This window comes from Coregonus lavaretus (genome assembly GCF_964263955.1).
Source record: "Coregonus lavaretus genome assembly, chromosome: 2".
NCBI classification, from domain to species: Eukaryota; Metazoa; Chordata; class Actinopteri; order Salmoniformes; family Salmonidae; genus Coregonus; species Coregonus lavaretus.
The window spans coordinates 28,070,344-28,096,674 of record NC_139989.1 but is presented as its reverse complement, the minus strand read 5'-3'; the positions used below and the strand labels follow the sequence as shown (position 1 = coordinate 28,096,674).

The following is a 26,331-nucleotide window of genomic DNA, read 5'->3' as shown; positions in this document are numbered from 1 at the left end:
AAAGTAACACCGACGTCATCTTTTAGGGAGCGGTAATGAGGTGACCAAAAATGGTTGCAATTGAGATCAGATGTGCGGATGAATTTAGCAAATATTTATGGTTTAACGAGACATCAGCTGGTGATTAATCTAGTGCCATCGATGGTTGCAATAGGCCCCTTGTTATTTGATTATATTCCAATAGGCTACATTTTGGAGGCTACCCTTTAGCCTATCCATTGTCACATAATGAAAGGTGTGAAACCGATACTAGGCTACTGTTTGTGTTTCCCTGGCTGAGTTGATGAGCTGATTTGGGCATTCAGTTGATTGACAGAAAATTTCCTCCAGTGTGGATGCTCTCCTACATTTTGAGCAGTATCATTTGCAGAGTTGGCTAGAGTACTGAAAGTCTGTACTCAAGTAAAAGTAGCCCTCTTAAGAAACTACTCAAGTAATAACAAAAAAGTGTCCAGTCAGAAAACTACTTAAGTATTAGTTACACATTTTCTTTGGTAATTTTTTACACCTTGTCGTTGAAATTCCAAATGTCGTGGAAATTATTTTACACAGGGACACTCGAAGTCAATCTTAAATGAATCATAGTTTATTTGTCAACGCGCTGGAGAGGTTCCAACCAACTCAATGCACCATAGTACACATGTCTGTCAGAAGCTCTGCTGGGGCTGTCCCAGCAGTTGTCTTATATACGGCTATACACAGACAAGTTATATTTGCATGATTTAGGATAATTAATTAATCATTACCGTTTTGTTTCATCCATGTGACAGACCAATACCTCACGAGGCTTCTTCTCTCTAAGCGGAGACCTTGAAACTGAAATATCTGTCACGATCGTTTACGGATGAGACGGACCAAGGCGCAGCGTGATAAGCGTACATATTTATTTAGTACTGAACACACGACAAAAACAACAAACAAACGATACGTGAAGTCCAAGGTAGACTAATAACATACCTATACGGAACAAGATCCCACACAGACTGGTGCCAAACAGGCTGCCTAAGTATGGTCCCCAATCAGAGACAACGAGCTACAGTTGCCTCTGATTGGGAACCACCCTGGCCAACATAGATCTACACGATCTAGAACCTAAACACAGAAAACTTAACATAGAAACTACACACCTTGGCTCAACATTTAAGAGTCCGCAGAGCCAGGACGTGACAGTACCCCCCCCAAAGGTGCGGACTCCGACCACGCCACATAAACATAACAGGGTAGGGGCCGGGTGGGCATTCCGCCTCGGAGGCGGATCCGGCTCGGGGCTTGACCACCACTCTCTCTCCACCTCCCTGTTGCGCCCCTGGTCTGGTCTGGCACCGCTGACTGGAGCTGGACCCGACGACGGTGGATCGAACTGTACAGGCTCCGGACTGGAGCCGCTCGCCGGAGCTGGACTGGGCACCGGTGGAGCGGATTGCTCTGGCTCCGGAGTGGATCCGCTGACTGGAGTTGGACCGGACCCCGATGGAGCGGATTGCTCTGGCTCCGGAGTGGAGCAGCTGACCGGTGCCGGACCAGGAACCGGTGGAACAGGCATGGGCCGTGCCGGACTGGACAATCGCGAACCTCGAGCGGCACGTACTTCCGACCCTCTGGACACTGTGGAGGAGTAGGATCGGAACGTAGCGCCCGCTCGATTTCCGCATCAACCTCCCACACCACCGGTGCCACCAGACAAGACTCCGGGAGTATGGGAGTGGGCTCAATGGACCTCTCCTCTGTGTCATATAGTCGGGACAGGGCGTCTGCCTTAGCGTTTTGGGACCCTGGTCTATAGGTGAGCTTAAATACAAAGCGGGAGAAAAACATAGCCCACCTTGCCTGGCGAGGATTCAGCCTCCTCGCTGCCCGAATGTACTCCAGGTTACGATGGTCAGTCAGAATGAGAAAAGGGTGTTTAGCCCCCTCAAGCCAATGTCTCCACACCTTCAGGGCTTGAACCACAGCCAACAGCTCCCTGTCCCCCACGTCATAATTGCGCTCCGCCGGACTGAGCTTCTTAGAATAGAAAGCACAGGGGCAGAGTTTAGGTGGTGTACCAGAGTGCTGAGACAGCACAGCGCCGATCCCAGCCTCGGAAGCGTCCACCTCCACCTGGAATGCCAAAGAGGGATCCGAATGCGCCAGCACCGGAGCCGAGGTAAACAGGTCCTTCAGACGTTTAAACGTCCTGTCCGCCTCAGCCGACCACTGCAGGCGCACCGGACCCCCCTTTAGCAGAGAGGTAATGGGAGCTGCTACCTGTCCAAAGCCCCGGATAAACCTCCGGTAGTAATTGGCAAAACCCAAAAAGCGCTGAACCTTCTTTACCGTGGTGGGAGTCTGCCAATTACACACGGCAGAAACGCGGTCAATCTCCATCTCTACACCTGACGCGGACAACCGATGTCCCAGGAAGGAGATGGACTCCTGGAAGAACAGACATTTCTCCGCCTTCGCATACCAGTCATGCTCCAACAGTCTACCAAGCACTCAACGCACCAGGGACACATGCTCGGCTCGTGTAGCGGAGTATATTAGAATGTCATCAATATATATCACGACGCCCTGTCCATGCAAGTCCCGGAAAATCTCATCCACAAATGATTGGAAGACTGAAGGAGCATTCATTAAACCGTATGGCATGACGAGGTACTCATAGTGACCCGAGGTGGTACTGAATGCTGTCTTCCACTCATCTCCCTCCCTAATGCGCACCAGGTTGTACGCGCTCCTGAGATCCAATTTTGAGATTCGGTGATGTAGGTCTCCATAGCGGCCGTCTCCTCCTGAGACAGAGGATACACGTGACTATGTGGAAGCGCAGCACCTACTTGGAGGTCTATCGCACAATCCCCCTGTCGATGAGGTGGTAATTGAGTCGCCTTCTTCTTACTGAAGGCGAGTGCCAAATCGGCATACTCAGGTGGAATGTGCAAGGTGGGAACTTGGTTCGGGCTTTCCACCGTCGTTGCCCCTATGGAAACGCCTACACACCGCCCAGTACACTGACTTGACCATCCCTTGAGAGCTCTCTGCTGCCATGAAATGTTGGGGTCATGAGATGTTAACCAGGAAAGCCCCAACACCACGGGAAACGCAGGAGAATCAATCAAATACAAACATAATATCTCCTCATGGCCCTCCTGCGTTTTCATCCAGAGAGGCGCTGTGACCTCCCTAATCAATCCTGACCCCAAAGGGCGGCTATCTAGGGCATGAATAGGGAAGGGCACATCAACAGGTACGATAGGAATCCCTAACTTATAGGTGAACTGGCGATCGATAAAATTCCCAGCTGCCCCTGAATCTACTAGCGCCTTATGCTGGGAGTGAGGAGAAACCTCGGGAAACACCACTTGAATACACATATGATCAACAGAGAGCTCTGGGTGAGTTGGGTGCCTACTCACCTGGAATGACTCATCAGTGCGTCGCCCACTGCCTCGATTCCTAGGAGACCCTCCCCAGCACTGACCAGCAGTGTGTCCTCTGCGGCCACAGTTGGTGCAGGGGACGGCCTCCCTCCTGGTCTCCCTCCTGGTCTCCCTCCTGGTCTCCCTAGCACCAGCACCCCCGAGCTCCATAGGGGTCGGCTCGGAAGTGCTGGGGGATGGAATGGACGGCCCCGAATCCGGACATCCGCGGGTAACCAACAGGGTATCCAGGCGAATCGACATGTCCACCAGTTGATCAAAGCTGAGGTTGGTGTCCCTGCAGGCCAATTCCCGACGTACGTCCTCCCTCAGGCTACATCTCTAGTGGTCGATGAGGGCCCTCTCATTCCATCCCGCGTTGGCAGCCAGCGTCCGGAATTCCAGCGCGAACTCCTGCGTGCTCCTCCTCCCCTGTCTAAGGTGGAATAGACGCTCAACCGCCGCTTTACCCTCTGGTGGATGATCGAATACTGCCCGGAAGCGGCGGGTGAACTCTGCATAGCTGACCGTAGCGGCGTCTATCCCACCCCACTCGGCGTTGGCCCACTCCAGCGCCTTGCCGGACAGACAGGAGATGAGGGCAGACACGAGGGTATCCCGAGGGCGCCGGGTAAATGGTTACTAGGTAGAGTTCAACCTGGAGTAGGAAACCCTGGCACCCGGCCGCTGTGCCATCATAAGCCCTCGGGAGCGAGAGCCGAATCCCACTGGACCCCGTAGGTGAAACGATGGGCATCGCCGATGGTGGTGGTATCGTTGGAGGGGGTATAGGTAGACCCCCTCTTTCCTACCGCTCAATGGTGTTCACCACCCGTTCCATGGCGGTGCCGAGAGCCTGGATCATGGCCGCTTGGTGTTCGACACGTGCCTCCATACATCCAGCTGGCACCGCCTCTCCTGCTGACTCCATGAGTGGTGTGTGATTCTGTCAAAGTGCGACGTGAATGCGGTAGGCGAAGTCAAACGCAGGACACCGAGCTACTGGAAACGATACTTTACTAACCAAGTAACCAGAAATACAAAAACAACCTCCAAACAGGGAGGGGAATATCCGCACACTAGCAACTGCCGAAAATGACAAGAACAATCACACACAACACACAATGAACGACAGAGGGTTAAATAGGGAATACAATACAACATAATAGGAAACAGGTGTACACAATCAAGACAAAACAAGTCAAACACAGAAACATAGATCGGTGGCAGCTAGTACTCCGGGGACGACGAACGCCGAAGCCTGCCCGAGCAAGGAGGAGGAGCAGCCTCGGCTGATTCCGTGACAGGGGGAGCCAAAGTGAAGGCTGGTGTGACAAATCCCGCCCATCCAGCAGACCTAATCTGGTGAGATTTGTTATTGAAGAAAGACAAAAACAAACAAACAACACAACAACAGCAATAGACTTCGTTAGATAAAACTAGAGGTGGGGAAAACTTCAATCCATTTGTTGTATCTGTCAAACATTACCAACATATCTTTCTTCTTTTATAGGCAGGCATTTGAACAAAAAAACTATTTGCATATTTTCCTCATGCGTAGAAAAACACACAAAAAAAACACTGCCTGTTAAATAAAAAATAAACAAATTAGAATAACAAATCAAATTACAATTACAACTCTTGATAACTCCATAAGGAAATAATTGTATCCCATAAGGTAATGGTAAAATAGACTAGAGGCAAGGGCAGCGCTCTGTCTCTGTCCTTCTCGTGGTCCGAATCACACATGGGACTATTGATAAATGATCAACTTCTTCTATTAATTAGTGTTTACATAGCCCATTTAAATCTCAGCCAATGTCTCCAGTCTTCCTAGTAAGGGTGATCAGGCCTCATGAAGTCAGAACAGAGGTCAGAGGTCAGTCAGCTCTATTAAGTGAATCTTTGTTTTCCTGTACCTCAGACATTATAAAAATATATTTCAAACATTTCAAACATTTTATGTATCAGGTTTACATTGGGTTTTTCAGTACATTTCTTCTAATCAAGAGAACGTACATACAGTATGTGCACCCAATATTCTGACAAAAGAAACTTCTAAACGTTTCATTTGTGTACAGCATCCTTTCTAACCCGTGAAAAACCCACTAAAACAAAAATAAATAAAAAGACCCCACACTTCTAAATCAAACAGTGGCAAATATTTGCTTAATTTGGGAGGCCCCTTAACAGCTCAATCCGGGTACTTTTGACTGCTCTCCTAAGGCACCTGCCTCAGGAAGCCTTTCAGAGGGACAGATACAGAATCATTGATAAACGTTTTTAAAAACTTGGTAGCGGACATTCATCAGTCCTGGAAGAAAGAAAATAAACATAATAGAGTTTACTGCATCTTGGGCAGGGAGTCTTAATAACCCCATGTGTATACAGAATTATACTTCAGACATTTATACTTCAGACACATCAGATGATACGGTGTCCCTTAAAGCTGAATTAGGCACCTTCCAAAGTAAACAATCACAGAGCCCCTCTTAAATCCCTGGTGCTACCCAAACTATAGAATTGAGAAATAGATTATCAAAATCGTGTCTTATTCAATTCTTCACCTCTGTCCCAAATTTCCCACTGTCTCTCTTACAGCCTGTTTAATTTCAGTGTGTACTGGAGGCTATCTATTGTTCCACAGGAATCTCTTATCTCTTAACCCAAACACCAGATGGCTTAAACACGAGAGCAGTGGACCAGGCCTGGAAGAGTGAGCGTCCTCTAATTTAAGTCGCAATGCCAAATCCCTCTGTCTTACTTCAAATTACTAATATATTGCATTATTGAATTGCTATCTAAAAGCCAATTACCATTCGTTGTTACTTTCAGTAGTCTCCATATCAATTTCCTTCAACTAGGACTCCCTTTCCAATAGGAAGAACTCAATCACTACTGCGAATACACATGGGCCACTGTCAAACAATGTTCTGCTTTTCCCCCTATTGCAAGGTTTAAAACAAAACAAAACAAACATGATACCTTTCTCTGTATTGGAAGGCATTGTTTTCATCTTAGTAAACCTTCAAAAAGTTACCTTATATTTTTATTACCAATCTCTGTTGGATATTCACTTTCTGCTTCAATATTTATTAAATGTATATTTTTTTCAGATTCATATGTAATGCTTTGGAGGGATCAATATGTATTAACGGGGTTGCACTGTCTATCTGTCCCCAGTAGATGTTGCGCTCCGTCCATAATAAGTCTGGCACCTGAGACAGCCTAGACAGGAAAAAATATGCAGTCTCCATTTTGCCTACTCACAAATTGGTTTAGAATGTAATCATTTGGGATATCAATGAAAACTCCATCGGGAGTGCAATAAATTCCAGCCTTTTAAGTTTAGTTAACAGAAAATCATGTTCAACCTTCATTGGTTAATTTTATAGGTTTATTGGTTAGGGGAAAGTCAAGTCCCGTACAATGCTTTAACCTTATTATACCTCAAATGATCCATAAAGGGACCACTGAACATTCCTCAGAATGCTTTTTACACCACTTACGTACGTCTACGTGTGGGTGTGCAAGTTGTATATTATTATAATTTTGCTATTGTTACTTCATCAGATTATCATAATAACCCACTATACTCAATATTATGTTACTTTATCTCTAGTAACCCATTATACATTTGTGTTACATCACAAATTCCTCCTGTAGACTAGTTTTCTATTCATACAGGGGTTTAGATATTAACAGCATATTCGGAAATACTACTTTCTCCTTTCATATCTCCATACAGAATCCCTTTATAACGTTATACTGTAAATCTTTAGGTTTTCACCTCCACACCGCAGCAACAATCACAGCACAGCAGCTCGAGAGGTACACATATCTAATCAAATCAAATCAAATGTTATTTGTCATATACACGTGTTTAGCAGATGTTATAGCGGGTGTAGCAAAATGCTTGTGCTTCTAGCTCCAACAGTACAGTAATATCTAACAAGCATTATCTAACAATTTCACAACATATACCCCATACACACAAAACTAGTAAGGAATGGAATTTCAGAATATATACATATATGGACAAGCAATGACAGAGCGGCATGGACTAAGATACAGTACAATATTATAGAATAGAATGCAGTATATACATATGAGATGAGTAGTGTATTGGAAGGCATTGTCGTAGCCGGCCACGACCGGGAGACCCATGGGGAGGCGCACAATTGGCCCAGCGTCGTCCAGGGTAAGGGAGGGAATGGCCGGCAGGGATGTAGCTCAGTTGGTAGAGCATGGCGTTTGCAACGCCAGGGTTGTGGTTTCGATTCCCACGGGGGGCCAGTATGAAAAAAATTATGTATGCACTCACTAACTGTAAGTCGCTCTGGATAAGAGCGTCTGCTAAAATGTAATGTAAATGTAGTGCAAGATATGTAAACATTATTAAAGTGACTAGTGTTCCATTTCTTAAAGTGGCCAGTAATTTTCAATAGACAGCAGCAGCATCTAATGTGCTAGTGATGGCTATTTAACAGTCTGATGGCCTTGAGGTAGAAGCTGTTTTTCATTCTCTCTGTCCCAGCTTTGATGCACCTGTACAAACCTCGCCTTCTGGATGATAGCGGGGTGAACAGGCAGTGGCTCGGGTGGTTGATGTCCTTGATGATCTTTTTGGCCTTCCTGTGACATTGGGTGCTGTATGTGTCTTGGAGGGCAGGTAGTTTGCCCCCGGTAATGTGTTCGGAAGACTGCACCACCCTCTGGAGAGCCCTGCGGTTGCGGGCGGTGCAGTTGCCGTACCAGGCAGTGATACAGCCCGACGGGATGCTCTCAATTGTGCATCTGTAAAAGTTTGTGAGGGTTTTAGGTGCCAAGCCAAATTTCTTCAGCCTCCTGAGTTTGAAGAGTCTCTGTTGCGCCTTCTTCACAACATTGTCTGCGTCGGTGGACCATTTCAGTTTGTCGGTGATGTGTACGCCAAGGAACTTGAAGCTTTCCACCTTCTCCACTGTGGTCCCGACGATGTGGATAGGGGGGTGCACCCTCTGCTGTTTCCTGAAGTCCACTATCATCTCCTTTGTTTTGTTGACGTTGAGTGAGAGGTTATTTTCCTGGCACCACACTCCCAGAGCCCTCACCTCCTACCTGAAGGCGGTCTCGTCATTGTTGGTAATCAAGCCTACTATTGTTGTGTCGTCTGCAAACTTGATTGTGTGCTTGGCCACGCAGTCATGGGTGAACAGGGAGTACAGGAGGGGGCTGAGCACGCACCCTTGTGGGGCCCCAGTGTTGAGGATCAGCGAAGTGGAGATGTTGTTTCCTACCTTCACCACCTGGGGGCGGCCCGTCAGGAAGTCCAGGACCCAGTTGCACAGGGCGGGGTTCAGACCCAGGGCCTCAAGCTTAATGATGAGCTTGGAGGGTACTATGGTGTTGAGTGCTGAACTATATTCAATGAACAGCATTCTTACATAGGTATTCCTCTTGTCCAGATGGGATAGGGCAGTGTGCAGTGTGATGGCGATTGCATCGTCTGTGGATCTATTGGTGCGGTAAGCAAATTGAAGTGGGTCTAGGGTGACAGGTAAGGTAGCGGTGATATGATCCTTGACTAGTCTCTCAAAGCACTTCATGATGACAGAGGTGAGTGCTACAGGGCGATAGTCATTTAGTTCACTTACCTTTGCTTTCTTGGGTACAGGAACAATGGTGGCCGTCTTGAAGCTTGTGGGAACAGCAGACTGGGAAAGGGAGAGATTGAATATGTCCATAAACACACCAGCCAGCTGGTCTGCGCATGCTCTGAGGACGCGGCTAGGGATGCCGTCTGGGCCGGCAGCCTTGCGGAGGTTAACATGCTTAAATGTCTTAATCACGTCGGCCACGGAGAAGGAGAGGCCACAGTCCTTGGTAGTGGGCCTCGTCAGTGGCACTGTGTTAACCTCAAAGCGGGCGAAGAAGGTGTTTAGCTTGTCTGGAAGCGAGACGTGGCTGGTTTTCCTTTTGTAGTCCGTGATTGTCTGTAGACCCTGCCACATACATCTCGTGTCTGAGTCGTTGAATTGTGACTCCACTTTCTCTCTATAATGATGTTTAATTGCCTTGTGGAGTGAGCAACTACACTGTTTGTATTCTGCCATATTCCCAGTCACCTTGCCATGGTTGAATGCGGTGGTTCGCGCTTTCAGATTTGCGCGAATGCTGCCATCTATCCACGGTTTCTGGATAGGGTAGGTTTTAATAGTCAAAGTGGGCCCAACATCACCTATACACTTCCTGATAAACTCAGTCACCGTTTCAGTGTATTCGTCTACATTATTTTCGGAAGCTAACCGGAGCATATCCCAGTCTGTGGATTCTGATTGGTCAGACCAGCGTTGAATAGTCCTTAGCACTGGTATTTCCTGTTTGAGTTTCTGCCAATAGGAAGGGAGGAGCAAAATTGAGTTATGGTCAGATTTGCCGAAAGGAGGGTGGGGGAGGGCCTTATAACCATCCCGGAAGTTCGAATAGCAATGGTAGAGGTTCGAATAGCAAACAGTCGATATGTTGATAGAACCTCGGCAGCCTAGTCCTCAAATTTGCTTTGTTAAAATCCCCGGCTACAATAAATGCAGCCTCAGGATATGTGGTTTCCAGTTTGCATAAAGTCCAGTGAAGTTCTTTGAGGGCCGTCGTGGTATCGGCTTGAGGGGGGGAAAAAAGTATTTGATCCCCTGCTGATTTTGTACGTTTTCCCACTGACAAAGAAATGATCAGTCTATAATTTTAATGGTAGGTTTATTTGAACAGTGAGAGACAGAATAACAACAAAACAATCCAGAAAAACGCATTTAAAAAATGTTATAAATTGATTTGCATTTTAATGAGAGAAATAATTATTTGAACCCTCTGCCAACAAGGGTTTTGCCACCAAGTACTAAGTCATGTTTTGCAATCACAGTGGTCAGACGTTTATTGTAGTTGGCCACCAGGTTTGCACACATCTCAAGAGGGATTTTGTTCCACTCCTCTTTGCAGATCTTCTCCAAGTCATTAAGGTTTCGAGGCTGACGTTTGGCAGCTCCCTCCACAGATTTTCTATGGGATTAAGGTCTGGAGACTGGCTAGGCCACTCCAGGACCTTAATGTGGTTCTTCTTGAGCCACTCCTTTGTTGCCTTGGACGTGTGTTTTGGGTCATTGTCATGCTGGAATACCCATCCACGACCAATTTTCAATGCCCTGGCTGAGGGAAGGAGGTTCTCACCCAAGATTTGACGGTACATGGCCCCGTCCATCGTCCCATTGATGCGGTGAAGTTGTCCTGTCCCCTTAGCAGAAAAACACCCCCAAAGCATAATGTTTCCACCTCCATGTTTGACGGTGGGGATGGTGTTCTTGGGGTCATAGGCAGCATTCCTCCTCCTCCAAACACGGCAAGTTGAGTTGATGCCAAAGAGCTCGATTTTGGTCTCATCTGACCACAACACTTTCACCCAGTTCTCCTCTGAATCATTCAGATGTTCATTGGCAAACTTCAGACGGGCCTGTATATGTGCTTTCTTGAGCAGGGCGACCTTGCGGGTGCTGCAGGATTTCAGTCCTTCACGGCGTAGTGTGTTACCAATTGTTTTCTTGTTGTCTATGGTCCCAGCTGCCTTGAGATCATTGACAAGATCCTCCCGTGTAGTTCTGGGCTGATTCCTCACCGTTCTCATGATCATTGCAACTCCATGAGGTGAGATCTTGCATGGAGCCCCAGGCCGAGGGAGATTTACAGTTATTTTGTGTTTCTTCCATTTGCGAATAATCGCACCAACTGTTGTCACCTTCTCACCAAGCTGCTTGGCGATGGTCTTGTAGCCCATTCCAGCCTTGTGTAGGTCTACAATCTTGTCCCTGACATCCTTTGAGAGCTCTTTGGTCTTGGCCTTGGTGGAGAGTTTGGAATCTGATTGATTGATTGCTTCTGTGGACAGGTGTCTTTTATACAGGTAACAAGCTGAGATTAGGAGCACTCCCTTTAAGAGTGTGCTCCTAATCTCAGCTCGTTACCTGCATAAAAGACACCTTGGAGCCAGAAATCTTTCTGATTGAGAGGGGGTCAAATACTTATTTCTCTCATTAAAATGCAAATCAATTTATGACATTTTTGACATGCGTTTTTCTGGATTCTTTTGTTGTTATTCTGTCTCTCACTGTTCAAATAAACCTACCATTAAAATTATAGACTGATCATTTCTTTGTCAGTGGGAAAACGTACAAAATCAGCAGGGGATCAAATACTTTTTTCCCTCACTGTACATGTCGGTGACTATAAACAAAGAAAATTCTCTTGGGAGATAATACGGTTGGCATTTGATTGTGAGATATTCTAGGTCGGGTGAACAAAAGGACTCGAGTTCCTTTATGTTACTACAATTACACAATGAGTCGTTAATCATGAAACAAACACCTCCGCCCTTCTGCTTCCCGGAGAGATATTTATTCCTGTCTGCGCGATGAACTGAGAACCCATCTGGCTCGACCGATTTCGACAGAATATCCCAAGAGAGCCATGTTTCCGTGAAACAAAGTATGTTACAGGCCTTGATGTCTCTCTGGAAAGAAATCCTTGCCCGGAGTTCGTCGACCTTGTTAACCAGAGACTGAACATTAGCGAGTAGTATACTTGGAAGGGGTGAGTGGTGTGCGCTAAGTCGAACCAGCAGGCCGCTCCAAGTGCCTCTCCTCCGCTGGCGATGTTTTGGGTCAGCCGCTGGAATCAGTTCAGTTGCCCTGGGGAGAGCAAACAAAGGATCTGCTTCGGGAAAGTCGTATTCCTGGTCGTAATGCTGGTGAGTTACCGTCGCTCTGATATCCAATAGTTTTCCCCGGCTGTATGTAATGATACAAAACACTTTCTGAGCTAATAATGTACAAAATAATACATTTTAAAAAAAATACTGCAAAGTTTCCTAAGAGCTAGTTGTGAGGCCGCCTTCTTCGTTGGCGCCAGTACTTGTTCTCAAGGAAATCTCAGTGTCTGGGGGCATCAATGAACTTAATTGTTCAGCCCTTACCCATCTCAGCTGTTATCCTCTGAAACTTTTCAATGGCTTCTCCTGTCAGTGCTCACTACCCGTAGATCGATGGGCGGTGGTGGACAGAACCCATAGATAATGTTATAGATCTAAAAACTCAGCTCACACAGAGCTGGCTGGGGTATCCATTCTTTCACGCACTCAGTAATCTTCTTTCACACCAGAGCTAGTCCCCTGACAGCTCTCATTCATTCATTTATAGTTAAATTTCTCAATAAATCTTATTATCCAAATTCCAATCTTAATAATAATCATTTCAATTCATTTATTATCCAAATTTAAATCAGCCAAATATCAATCTTAATAGTAATAATTTCCACATTTCAATCAATATTTTTATCCAATCAGCTTAATATCCAAATTTCAATCAATCAGCTCTTGTTATCCAAATTTCAATCAGCTTAATATGTCATATCTCACACTCACACAACTTTCACATCCACATTCACTTAGTACTATTTCCAAACACACTCGGTAATCTCCCTCATTACCCCATGTGCATTGTCAACGATTCTCTTGTCATCACTTGCTATGCACCATATGTATCTTCACTATACAGTGGGGAAAAAAAGTATTTAGTCAGCCACCAATTGTGCAAGTTCTCCCACTTAAAAAGATGAGAGTCATGTAATTTTCATCATAGGTACACGTCAACTATGACAGACAAATTGAGAGAAAAAAAATCCAGAAAATCACATTGTAGGATTTTTTATGAATTTATTTGCAAATTATGGTGGAAAATAAGTATTTGGTCACCTACAAACAAGCAAGATTTCTGGCTCTCACAGACCTGTAACTTCTTCTTTAAGAGGCTCCTCTGTCCTCCACTTGTTACCTGTATTAATGGCACCTGTTTGAACTTGTTATCAGTATAAAAGACACCTGTCCACAACCTCAAACAGTCACACTCCAAACTCCACTATGGCCAAGACCAAAGAGCTGTCAAAGGACACCAGAAACAAAATTGTAGACCTGCACCAGGCTGGGAAGACTGAATCTGCAATAGGTAAGCAGCTTGGTTTGAAGAAATCAACTGTGGGAGCAATTTTTAGGAAATGGAAGACATACAAGACCACTGATAATCTCCCTCGATCTGGGGCTCCACGCAAGATCTCACCCCGTGGGGTCAAAATGATCACAAGAACGGTGAGCAAAAATCCCAGAACCACACAGGGGGACCTAGTGAATGACCTGCAGAGAGCTGGGACCAAAGTAAAAAAGCCTACCATCAGTAACACACTACGCCGCCAGGGACTCAAATCCTGCAGTGCCAGACGTGTCCCCCTGCTTAAGCCAGTACATGTCCAGGCCCGTCTGAAGTTTGCTAGAGTGCATTTGGATTATCCAGAAGAGGATTGGGAGAATGTCATATGGTCAGATGAAACCAAAATAGAACTTTTTGGTAAAAACTCAACTCGTCGTGTTTGGAGGACAAAGAATGCAGAGTTGCATCCAAAGAACACCATACCTACTGTGAAGCATGGGGGTGGAAACATCATACTTTGGGGCTGTTTTTCTGCAAAGGGACCAGGACGACTGATCCGTGTAAAGGAAAGAATGAATGGGGCCATGTATCGTGAGATTTTGAGTGAAAACCTCCTTCCATCAGCAAGGGCATTGAAGAGGAAATGTGGCTGGGTCTTTCAGCATGACAATGATCCCAAACACACCGCCCGGGCAACGAAGGAGTGGCTTTGTAAGAAGCATTTCAAGGTCCTGGAGGTGCCTAGCCAGTCTCCAGATCTCAACCCCATAGAAAATCTTTGGAGGGAGTTGAAAGTCCGTGTTGCCCAGCGACAGCCCCAAAACATCACTGCTCTAGAGGAGATCTGCATGGAGGAATGGGCCAAAATACCAGCAACAGTGTGTGAAAACCTTGTGAAGACTTACAGAAAACGTTTGACCTGTGTCATTGCCAACAAAGGGTATATAACAAAGTATTGAGAAACTTTTGTTATTGACCAAATACTTATTTTCCACCATAATTTGCAAATAAATTCATAAAAATCCTACAATGTGATTTTCTGGATTTTTTTTCCTCATTTTGTCTGTCATAGTTGACGTGTACCTATGATGAAAATTACAGGCCTCTCTCATCTTTTTAAGTGGGAGAGCTTGCACAATTGGTGGCTGACTAAATACTTTTTTTCCCCACTGTATTTCTATGGTGTATTCTTTAAAATAAGATCAGAGTTGACATTGAAGGATGTTTAGGGTTGGGTCGTGTAGGCTAAGTCACCAGCTGGCTAAGGTTTAGATCATTACATATATTTTAGATTGTCTGAAGCCTGCATTTCCCTATCATAATTTTGTTGAGGAGGATCAAGATTTGAATTGAAGATTCCCAGTGTCTATGACGCCCGCCGTCTGGTGTGACGCAGACCTGGTGGAGAGCGTGGTGAAACAGAGAAGACACTGTCTGTCTGAGTTTTGATGCTCAGTCTTTACTCAACAAAGTCAAGTTAGGATGTCAGTTATCCGGTGAGAGCTTTTGTCCCAAACCCTTTACGGTGTTTTAGGTACCAAGCTTATTGTCATGTTGCAGCAGTGTGTAGGAGGGAGACTCCTAAATGTGAGAAGTGTGCAGGAGGGCATGATACAACAGAATGTGTAGTATCGGTGGAAAAAGTTAACTGTAAGGGTACCCATGTTGCTGGAGATCAGAAGTGTCCGGTGAGAGAAAGGCAGGTTGAGGTTGCCAGGATCAGAGCAGTACAGAAAGTGTCGTATGCTGAGGCAGTGAAGAGAGTAGTAGAGGAAGATGGGTCAAGTGCGAGGGATCCTAAGAGGCTTCCTGTGAGTAGGCCGAGGCAAGTAGAGAGTGATAGGAACAGGGACGGCTTGTTCAATAGGGCGATATGGGCGACGCACTGCCAAACGGGAAAAGGAAGGGATTTTTTTTCTAATCAATTATATCACGGCAACAGCAGTTATCAGTGTTCACGTCTGATCTGCCAGCCACTAAATGTCAAATCAGGCTAAAGTCGTGCTTCAAATGGCCCCGCCCGTTTTTTGGGCGATTTCAGTCAGGTTGAAAATCGCCCAGAAGTCTCTCATAGCCTGTCATGTAAAATCTATTTTTTTCACATTTCAAAGCTTTCAATACATTCTCTATGGGTGTCTGTGGGCATGCACTTACGCGCTTTCGTCATACGTGACGTAACGTTGAACGTAACTAAGACAATGGCGGCTAGCAGCGTCTATGTTGCGACCTGCAGTGTGGCGTTATTTTATGTTTTTAATTTGTAGACTTAGTTTACAAACATTCTGCAAACATTCTGCTTTGGACTGATCTTCGGTTTTGGACTGATCTTGTTGATCGTGTACATACCCGCTACGAACGGACTAAATAATGAAAACGCTGCTGGCAGCGGAATCCCAATACAGCTGGGAGACTTGGCTGGATGACAGAGTCCCGGACAGAGAGGTGGAGCCGGCCGGCTTCACCCTGGTCAGAGCGGACCGCGATCCTGGTAAGAGAGCGACTCTGTACCCCGACATTGAACTGCTTTCTGTGTCATTGAACCTTACTATTGTTGATAAAACAAGTTTACTGGAGAACGGAGACCAAGTAGAGACTTTTGGACAAGGTGGATAATTGTATAATATAAGGCAGTTTATTCAGAGGTAAAGATATCTGGAATCGCGTGCACGGACCCGTTCGTCAAACTCGTAGGGAGTTTATCAGAAGAGCCCCTAAACATTGTGTGCTGACATTTTATACAATAAAATGAAGTAGGTTGAATCTAGTAGTTCTGATCTTCTGATTGGTCCTGATGAGTTGGGCGAGGTCACCTCCAGGCTAGTGTCACTGTTGCATTGGCTCTGAGTCGGGTTCTCTGTCTTCAGATGTTCAGCCTAAGAGAAGAGGATTTGTGTGTGTGTGTGTGTGTGTTTGTTATCAGTGTGTGTGTGTGTGTGTGTGTGTGTTTGTTATCAGTGATGATGTGTGTGTGTGTGTGTGTGTGTGTTTATCAGTGATGATGTGTGTGTGTGTGTGTGTGTGTGTGTGTGTGTGTGTGTGTGTGTGTGTGTGTGTGTCCTCAGGGCAAGAACTCGTGAGTTGGAAGAACTGAGAGACCTATGGCGTGGGTGTTATCCTTAGCCACCTGCTGACAAGGCTGACAAGATAGGACTCTTGTTCATTGTATTGAATCCAAAGGCCCAACACAAAATGGGTCATGCACAAGATTTTAGTCAGACCAAGCTATAACATTATATATTTACTACGACAGTACATTCAACCAAAAGCTAATATAACAAAGGCATCAGAGATTATTTATAATCTGTCACAGAAACTGGAATCCATCTCCCCAGATCAGTCAATAAATGCTTCTGGTATTGACTTATATGCTGCCCCTGTCTTCATGTTGTTGCTGGACATATCTTTTTTAAAATGTGTGTAGGTCACCTAAATCATCAGAAAAATCGCCCCTCCTGAGAATTTTTTCAGGAGCCGCCACTGGATAGGAATAACATGTGCTGCAGTAAGGTTGGTTTGTTAGCGTCCATAGCCATAGTTATCAACTGTATTGCAGAAATGGAACGTACTGTATATCACAGAAAATAGATGTTGTGGTGGCAGCTGCGGAGAAGTAGTTGGGTGTATGAGATTTTACTGCAGAAGAGTTATAAGGTGTGTTGAACGATAGTGTCCCGTTGTCCCAAGCTGCCGGCCTGGTGTAGAATAAGATAGGGCCAAGTAGTGGAGATAATTTTTAGTTTGTTTACTTTTACCCCTTTTTCTCGATATCCAATTGGTAGTTACAGTCTAGTCACATCGATGCTACTCCACTACGGACTTGGGAGAGGTGAAGGTCAAGAGCCATGCGTCCTCTGAAACACGACCATGCCAAGCCACACTGCTCACTTCACCCGGAAGCCAGCAGCACCAATGTGTCGGAAGAAAAACCATCCAGCTGGCGACCAAAGTCAATTTGCAGGCACCCGGCCCACCACAAGGAGTCCCTAGAGCACAATGGGACAAGGAAATCCCGGCCAGCCAAACTCTCCCTTAACCCGTACGACACTGGGCCAATTGTGCGCTGCCTCATGGGTCTCCCAGTCACAGCCAGCTGTGATACTGCCTGGGTTCGAACCAGGGTCTGTAGTGACACCTTGAACACTGCGGTGCAGTGTCTTAGAACCCTGCGCCACTTGGGAAGCGTATGATGGCTACTTTGATGCTAATTAGTATTTTTTCAATCTGAGAGTAAATACAGACTAATATAATGATAAAAGTCACCTTAATCCGAGAGAGATTTACATGGTTATCAAAACGTCACACCAGGGTAAGCCTACCCCGAAACACAGCCCTTTTTTAAAGTGTTTCTACATAAAATTCCCTATGGGAAAAATGAATGGTGGAAAAATGATTGGAACCATTTCCTTGTTTGATGGTAGGTTTTATAGGTATAATGACACCTCCACAGTGGGGCTCTATTTAAGGTACTAAAGATAGATTTAGCCTTGAGATGCTTTTGGGAAACTGGGACCAGAACAGTATGCGGAAACACAGGGCTAGATAAGAAAAAATTATGAGTAGGGAGGCTGTTCCCTCCAGTGGGTGGAGGACGTATAACCTGTTAGAATGATAGTATGCTGGGCCTCCCGAGTGGCGCAGAGGTCTAAGTCACTGCATAGCAGTGCTTGAGGCGTAACTACAGACCCGGGATAGATCCCAGGCTGTGTCATGACCGGAGTCCCATTGGGCGGCGCACAATTGGCCCAGCATCGTCCAGGTTAGGGGAGGGTTTGGGGGCTTTACTTGGCTCATCGCGCTCTTGTGCCTCCTTGTGGTGGGCTGGTTGCCTGCAGGGTGACTTTGGTCGTCAGTTGAATGATGTTTCCTCCGAGACATTAGTGCAGCGCGGTTTGCCGGGTCATGTTTTGGAGGATGCATGACTTGACCTTTGCCTCACCCGAGTCCTTTGGGGAGTTGCAATTGAGACAAGATTGCAATTGGATATCATGAAAAAGGGGGTAAAAATAATGAATTATAGTATGCTCAGATTCTCTGTCTGTATTGAATAGTTTATCATCTGGTAAATCTAATAGGAGTGACCTACTATTGGAGGTATTAATGTTATTATGGAGAATTGAGAGAATGGGTGTAGTAGTGAGATTCTGCTGGGTCCCAGCACATTCGGGTGTGGAAGGGAATGAAATTGTAGACCAGTTAGCCAAAAGAGCTTTGAAACAATATATAATTGATATTAATGTTCAACTGGGTAGAGGTGAGGCCAATTGTAAGATCAGAGCCATTTTCATAGATGTGTGGCAGAAGGGATGGGACTCTGAGCACAAGAGCCGGCATTTATATGCCCTCCAAAGAAAGGTCAGTGGACCAAGATTCAAAGGTCAGATAAGGAAGGAAGAGGTGGTGTTTGCTTGATTGCGCTTAGGACATTGCACATTGAACTCGTCATTACATCTGGTTGGCAAACATGTGAATGGTTTGTGTCTGGAGGGTATGGTCGATGAAACGGTGAAGTATGTGTTGTTATATTGTTGTATGGAAAGATTGAAGTGTATGGTCAAATCAAATCAAATTGTATTTGTCACATGCACTGAATACAACAGGTGTAGACTTTACAGTGAAATGCTTACTTAGAAGCCCTTAACCAACAATGCAGTTTTAAGAAAGAATACCGAAATAATTCAAGAGCAGCAGTAAAAATAACAAGGCTACATATAGGGGGTACCGAGTCAATGTGCGGGGGCACCGGTTAGTCGAGGCAATTGGGGTAATATGTACATGTAGGTAGAGTTATTAAAGTGACTATGCGTAGATAATAAACAGAAAGTAGCAGCAGCGTAAAAGAGGGGTGGGGGGGCAATGCAAATAGTCTGGGTAGCCATTTGATTAGATGTTCAGGAGTCTTATGGCTTGGGGGTAGAAGCTGTTTAGAAGCCTCTTGGACCTAGACTTGGCGCTCCGGTACCGCTTGCCATGCGGTAACAGAGAGAACAGTTTATGACTAGGTGTTACGCACGCCTCTCGGAAGAGGGAACGCAACACCCTGCTACAACTCAACGTGGTGTGAAAGAGGTATGGGACTGTAGGTGTGAGTAAGGATGACAAAAGGCAGAGAATACCGTTAACAGGGAATTGTATTCCTTCGCACAGTAATTTTGGGGAAAAGGGGCTGGACGGAACCAAAGCAAAGAAAGTAAATATCAAAGCCCCCTCTCCTACCTTACCTGCCTACCCACTACTTACTGAACTAGCACCACCTGGTGCACTAACCAAAATAGAAGGGATGGTCTGCCCAGGTCTTTCCTAGTGTGCATAGACAGTCAACTTCTACGGGTAATGTATGCCCGCGGGCCTCTTGCCTAAGCACTCCCTAGGTGCCTTCCCCTTCCCCCCTTGGGAACAAATGAAACAAAAATAGCACAAACTGGTTCAACAACAAAAACCTGAGAAAAAAACTAACTCAGGACATTAAAGAAACTCTGAGCCACAAACTAACACAAAACATTACAATTGGTTATCAGAGCAACAACAACACAGTACATACCAAACTCTTAGCATACAACCAACATGCTGTAACTCTCAGCAATTCTGGTTCCCCTTTCCCCTTCTGAGCAACAGAACTGGGGCTTATATAGCTTCAGAAGGAGTTGGTAATTGGAGACAGCTGCGTCCTGACGAGGGCGCAGGGTCAGCTCTCCAATCATCAATGTTCATTGACCAATCAGCTGCTTGTTGGGGAATTTCAGGAACCCATTTCCTGAAATACATACATGAAAATACACAACCTACAACACAGAAACTGGGGAACGTAACACTAGGGTGGCTGAAGTCTTTGACCATTTTTAGGGCCTTCTTCTGACACCGCCTGGTATTGAGGTCCTGGATGGCAGGAAGCTTGGCCCCAGTGATGTACTGGGCCGTACGCACTACCCTCTGTAGTGCCTTGCGGTCAGAGGCCGAGCAGTTGCCATACCAGGCAGTGATGCAACCAGTCAGGATGCTCTCGATGGTGCAGCTGTAGAACCTTTTGAGGATCTGAGGACCCATGCCAAATCTTTTCAGTCTCCTTAGGGGGAATAGGTTTTGTCGTGCCCTCTTCACAACTGTCTTGGTGTGCTTGGACCATGTTAGTTTGTTGGTGATGTGGACACCAAGGAACTTGAAGCTCTCAACCTGCTCCACTACAGCCCCGTCGATGAGAATGGGGGCATGCTTGGTCCTCTTCTTTTTCCTGTAGTCCAAAATCATCTCCTTTGTCTTGATCACATTGAGGGAGAGGTTGTTGTCATGGCACCACACGGCCAGGTCTCTGACCTCCTCCCTATAGGCTGTCTCGTCGTTGTCGTTGATCAGGCCTACCACTGTTGTGTCAACTTAAAACTTAATGATGGTGTTGGAGTCGTGCCTGGCCATGCAGTCATGAGTGAACAGGGAGTACAGGAGAGGACTGAGCACGCACCCCTGAGGGGCCCCCGTGTTGAGGATCAGCGTGGCGGATGTGTTGTTACCTACCCTTACCACCTGGGGGCGGCCCGTCAGGAAGTCCAGGATCCAGTTGCAGAGGGAGGTGTTTAGTCCCAGGGTCCTTAGCTTAGTGATGAGCTTTGAGGGTACTATGGTGTTGAACGCTGAGCTGTAGTCAATGAATAGCATTCTCACATAGGTGTTCCTTTTGTCCAGGTGGGAAAGGGCAGCGTGGAGCGCAATAGAGATTGCATCATCTGTGGATCTGTTGGGGCGATATGTGTGGGTCTAGGGTTTCTGGGATAATGGTGTTGATGTGAGCCATGACCAGCCTTTCAAAGCACTTCATGGCTACAGACGTGAGTGCTACGGGTCGGTAGTCATTTAGGCAGGTTACCTTAGTGTTCTTGGGCACAGGGACTATGGTGGTCTGCTTGAAACATGTTGGTATTACAGACTCAGACAGGGAGAGGTTGAAAATGTCAGTGAAGACACTTGCCAGTTGGTCAGCGCATACTCGGAGTACACGTCATGGTAATCCGTCTGGCCCTGCGGCCTTATGAATGTTGACCTGTTTAAAGGTCTTACTCACATCGGCTATGGAGAGCGTGATCACACAGTCATCTGGAACAGCTGATGCTCTCATGCATGTTTCAGTGTTACTTGCCTCGAAGCAAGCATAGAAGTAATTTAGCTCATTTGGTAGGCTCGTGTCACTGGGCAGCTCGCGGCTGTGCTTCCATTTGTAGTCTGTAATAGTTTGCAAGCCCTGCCACATCCAGTGTCGGAGCCATTGAGGTTGGACTGTGTTGTGGGGGTTTGGAAGGGATTTTGGGGATGGGGGAGGGTCTATTAGAAGTTAGTAGGGCTCTTTTTAATTTTCTCAGAAGTACTGAGTTAGGTAGGAGGATTTAGAGATGTTGTAAACCGTGATTGACCACACACTTCAGCACAGTAGGTGGCGGCATGCACCTTTAACGTTAGTTTGCGGACCGCCATTATATCACAGAAGAAGAAGCACAAGAAGAAGCAGATGCAGAAGAAGAAAAAGAAAAAGAAAAAGAAGAAGAAAGAGGAGGAGGAGGAGGAGAAGGAGAGTGGCCGTGACCGGTCTAACGCTCCAGTACAGTAGGGGATAGTGTATGCGCCTCGCCAATACAAATGTGAAGAAGAAGAAGAAGCAGTTCAGTCCAGTCCAGGTTCGGGATGGTACTCATAAAGGAATAGTGAGTATATTATGCACGCGAATTCTATTTATAGCATTGCTTCCATCCCGACTCTTAATCATTACCACAATATATACAAATATGTGTTATTTAATGCATAGAATACATTACATTGCTAATGCAAGGAGGAATGTGAAGCAGTGATTTGGTTAGAGGTAACGTTAGCGGCTGGCTAGCTACTACCGTTAGTAGCTAACGTTAGCCACCCAGCTTCAGCTATAGCTAAGCAATGTCAATTTTTGTGTTCGATAATACTGGCTGTCTATTAGACTAACTAATGTAACTCGCAATTTTGGGACATAAATAGCTAGTTATATCACTACAATATAGCACTCCTTGAGCCGATGACAGGTTTCAGAAATGTTGAATGGTATGTGATAGCTAGCTAACGTTACTTAGTGTAGAGATATAGCAAACGTTAGCTAGCCACTGTCTCTAGCTAGCTAACGATAGCGGCTCTGCCGATTGCCAATTTCGAACCTCTCCTTGGTTGAGTTAGCTGGCTTGTTCGTAGCTAGCGGCATGCTAACGTGTGGGGTGTTTAATCTACCATAGCACGAGCTGATGTTACCATACTGCGGTCCATAGCCGAGTTTACTCAACATATCGTGGAGTTGAGTAAACTCTGCTAATGTTACCACAATAACTGCTTAGCCAATTGTATTGACATGTATGTCCCCTTTTTCTTTATCCTCCATCTTTTGGTAGCCAAGTGCTGTTGCCCTGTTCCGTTGAAGAGGTAAGAGCATGGTTTCAATATTTCGTTTAGCCATACACTGAACAAAAATATAAACGCAACTTGTGAAGTGTTGGGCCCATGTTTCATGAGCTGAAATAAAATATCCCAAAATGTTTCCATAGGCACAAAAAGTTTTTTCTCTCGCACATTTTGTGCACACATTTGTTTACATCCCTGTTAGTGAGCATTTCCACTTTGCCAAGATAATCCACCCACCTGACAGGTGTGGCATATCAATATAATATAATATAATAATAATATGCCATTTAGCAGACGCTTTTATCCAAAGCGACTTACAGTCATGCGTGCATACATTTTTTTTTTTTGTGTATGGGTGGTCCCGGGGATCGAACCCACTACCTTGGCGTTACAAGCGCCGTGCTCTACCAGCTGAGCTACAGAGGACCACATCAAGAAGCTGATTAAACAGTGTGATCATTACACAGGTGCACCTTGTGCTGGGGACAATAAAAAGCCACTAAAATATGCAGTTTTGTCATACAACACAATGCCACAGATGTCTCAAGTTTTGATGGAGCATGCATTTGGCATGCTCTACCATAAGCCGCCTCCTATGTCATTTTAGAGAATTTGGCAGTGCATCCAACCGGCCTTACAACCACAGACCACGTGTAACCACGCCAGCCCAGGTCATTTTACATTTTAGTCATTTAGCAGACACTCTTATCCAGAGCGAGTTACAGTTAAGTGAGTGCATACATTTTCATATTGGCCCCTTGTGGGAATCGAACCCACAACCCTGGCGTTGCAAACGCCATGCTCTACCAACTGAGCTACACAGGACCTCCACATCCGGCTTCTTCACCTGCGGGATTGTCTGAGACCAGCCACCCGGATAGCTGATGAAACTGTGGGTTTGCACAACCAAAGAATGTATGCACAAACTGTCAGAAACTGTCTCAGTTTGCAAGCTCATTTGCATGCTCGTCGTCCTAGCCAGGGTCTTGACCTGACTGCAGTTTGGGTTTGTAACAGACTTCAGTGGGCAAATGCTCACATTCGATGGCCACTGGTACGCTGGAGAAGTGTGCTCTTCATGGATGAATCCTGGTTTCAACTGTACCGGGCAGATGGCATTGTGTGGACGAGTGGTTTACTAATGTCAACGTTGTGAACAGAGTGCCCCGTGGTGGTGGGGTTATGGTTACACAATTGCATTTTATTGATGGCAATTTGAATGCACAGATACCGTGAGGAGATCCTGAGGCCCATTGTCATGCCATTCATCCACCGCCATCACCTAATGTTTCAGCATGATAATGCACGGCCCAATGTCGCAAGGATCTATACACAATTCCTGGAAGCTGAAAATGTTCCAGTTCTTCAATGGCCTGCATACTCACCAGACATGTCACCCTTTGAGCATGTTTGGGATGCTCTGGATCGACGTGTACGACAGCGTGTTCCAGTTCCCGCCAATATCCAGTAACTTCGCACAGCCATTGAAGAGGAGTGGGACAACATTCCACAGGCCACAAACAGCCTGAAACTCTATGGGCTTTATTTTAACAAACCTAATGCAATGGTAAATCTAAGCGCTGGCGGTAGAGCTATAGGTTTGGGGGGGTGTGTCAGAAATATTTTTGCTATTTTCACCACCACAGTTATAGGCACAGTTGCTGGCAGTGGCGCGAAATGGCTGGGTTTTGATGACTAAACCAGTTTTGGGTGTGTTGAGGCTTGCCCCTCACTCGCCAATCAGAACGTGCTTCATTGCTAAATATGTGGTTGTTTCAAGTTGTATGTTTACGGTCTTTTATGTATTGCGTTGTCATCAACTCCAATTCGAATGTTAGTTTGTTGTAGCCTAGTTTGTTAAATAGCCTGCCCCATATTTGCAAAATATGTTGAACATGTTTGCAGTCCACATTGTTCTAATTGCATTGCTTTAATATGGACATACATTGTTAAGGCTATAGCATTTGCACTGATATAGGGGCTAGGCCTACTGTGAATTGCAGTCTGGACATGGACATGCCAAATGTAGTCAATAAGCAAGATTAAATTCACTAGGCTATTGATAAGGCCTAAAAATACTGTGTAATTCGAATCAAATTCGAATAAACTAAACGACAACGTGTTTTAAATAGGATATGTCTAAATAAATTTACAGGCACCGTAATTGCTCCCTGTGGGGGTATAATTCAGACAAGGCATCTTAGACTATGGAGGATTTTATGCACATCCAAACTTTTCACAGTAGCAGGATAAAGATCCAATATAAAGAGAAAGGGGAAATGTCCACTCACCGTTGTACTACTCGCAAATGTAATGTTTTATAAACATAATGGAATCATCTTACAGATCATATTTGCACTTTTCCACAAATAGCAGACGAAATTGCATCGCATTCAAGCCATGTAGCAGCCTACTTTATCAACAGAAACCCATGAATGGTGAATATTCGTAATACGTTTGATTGGTTTTTGTTTAATTTGATAAAAAAACAATCTGCTTTTTAAACGCAACAACAATATCAGAAGCATGATATCATAAATCACTTATCTTATTCCATGGCATGTGTGCACACGTTGGCCTAAATGTCTTTATGCATTACATTCTCACGTCTATATACAAACTAGGCTCCTTTCAATTGTATCATTGCCTATGGGCGAGGCAGATTCTCAAAAAATCAGCTGTTGATATGGCCTTATAGGAGGTTTGAATAGTTCGGAGGAGCGCGCATGTCTTTGGTAATCGGACGAGGGGCCCTCTTTGAAAATGGGGATGGGATAGCCTACTCAAACAAGCGAAATGAAGTATGCATGTATGTGAATTTTCAATAATGAAAAAGCATGAGGGCAAAAAACTCATATTTTAAAGCACGCTCAGTAAAACTAATTTATTCATAGGCTAGTTGGCTAATGGCCAGGATAAAAAGACATCTATATGATGCTGCTAAACCAGCCTTGATTAAGGGGAGGTTAGGCTATGCTTGGTTCTTAATCAAATTAAACGAAATGGGGGGGGAAACCAATAGTTTGTTTCTAAATACGACATTCACAAGCATAAAATCCACTTTAATAATGGAACACTAGTCACTTTAATAATGTTTACATACTTCTTTACTCATCTCATATGTGTATATAATGTATTCTATTGTATTTAGTCAATGCCACTCCGACATTGCTCGTCCTAATATTTATATATTTCTTAATTCCATTCTTTTATTCTTGTGTATTGTTGTGAATTGTTAGATACTACTGCACTGTTGGAGCTAGGAACACAAGCATTTCGCTACACCCGCAATAACATCTGCTAAATATGTGTATGTGACCAATACATTTGATTTGATTCTGATCTCTCTTCAATGGGCACTCACTGTGCGTCATGGCTGGATAGGCTGAGCTTCTGCTCTCAAAATCCATGCCATCATCAACTGCATTACTGCTAAGACCGGCTTTCTGTGAGTCTTAAAACTTCCCATTAGCGCTGCATGAAATTGTCACTTGCTTGTGTTTAAGGACACACCTCAAATATTG

General features: G+C 45.3%; 1 protein-coding gene across 1 annotated transcript in view; it reads left to right on the top strand.

Annotated features, from left to right (window-relative positions):
- The first annotated feature begins 22,046 nt into the window (after positions 1-22,046).
- LOC311149158 (phosphatidylinositol transfer protein beta isoform-like) overlaps positions 22,047-26,331 on the top strand; it is a 56,072-nt gene continuing 51,787 nt past the window's right edge. Inside the window, exons 1-2 of the mRNA XM_084186244.1 lie at positions 22,047-22,089; positions 22,798-22,828. Coding sequence (XP_084042370.1) covers positions 22,070-22,089; positions 22,798-22,828 — 51 coding nt within the window. The 5' untranslated portion in view covers positions 22,047-22,069. The remainder of the gene's footprint in view (positions 22,090-22,797; positions 22,829-26,331) is intronic.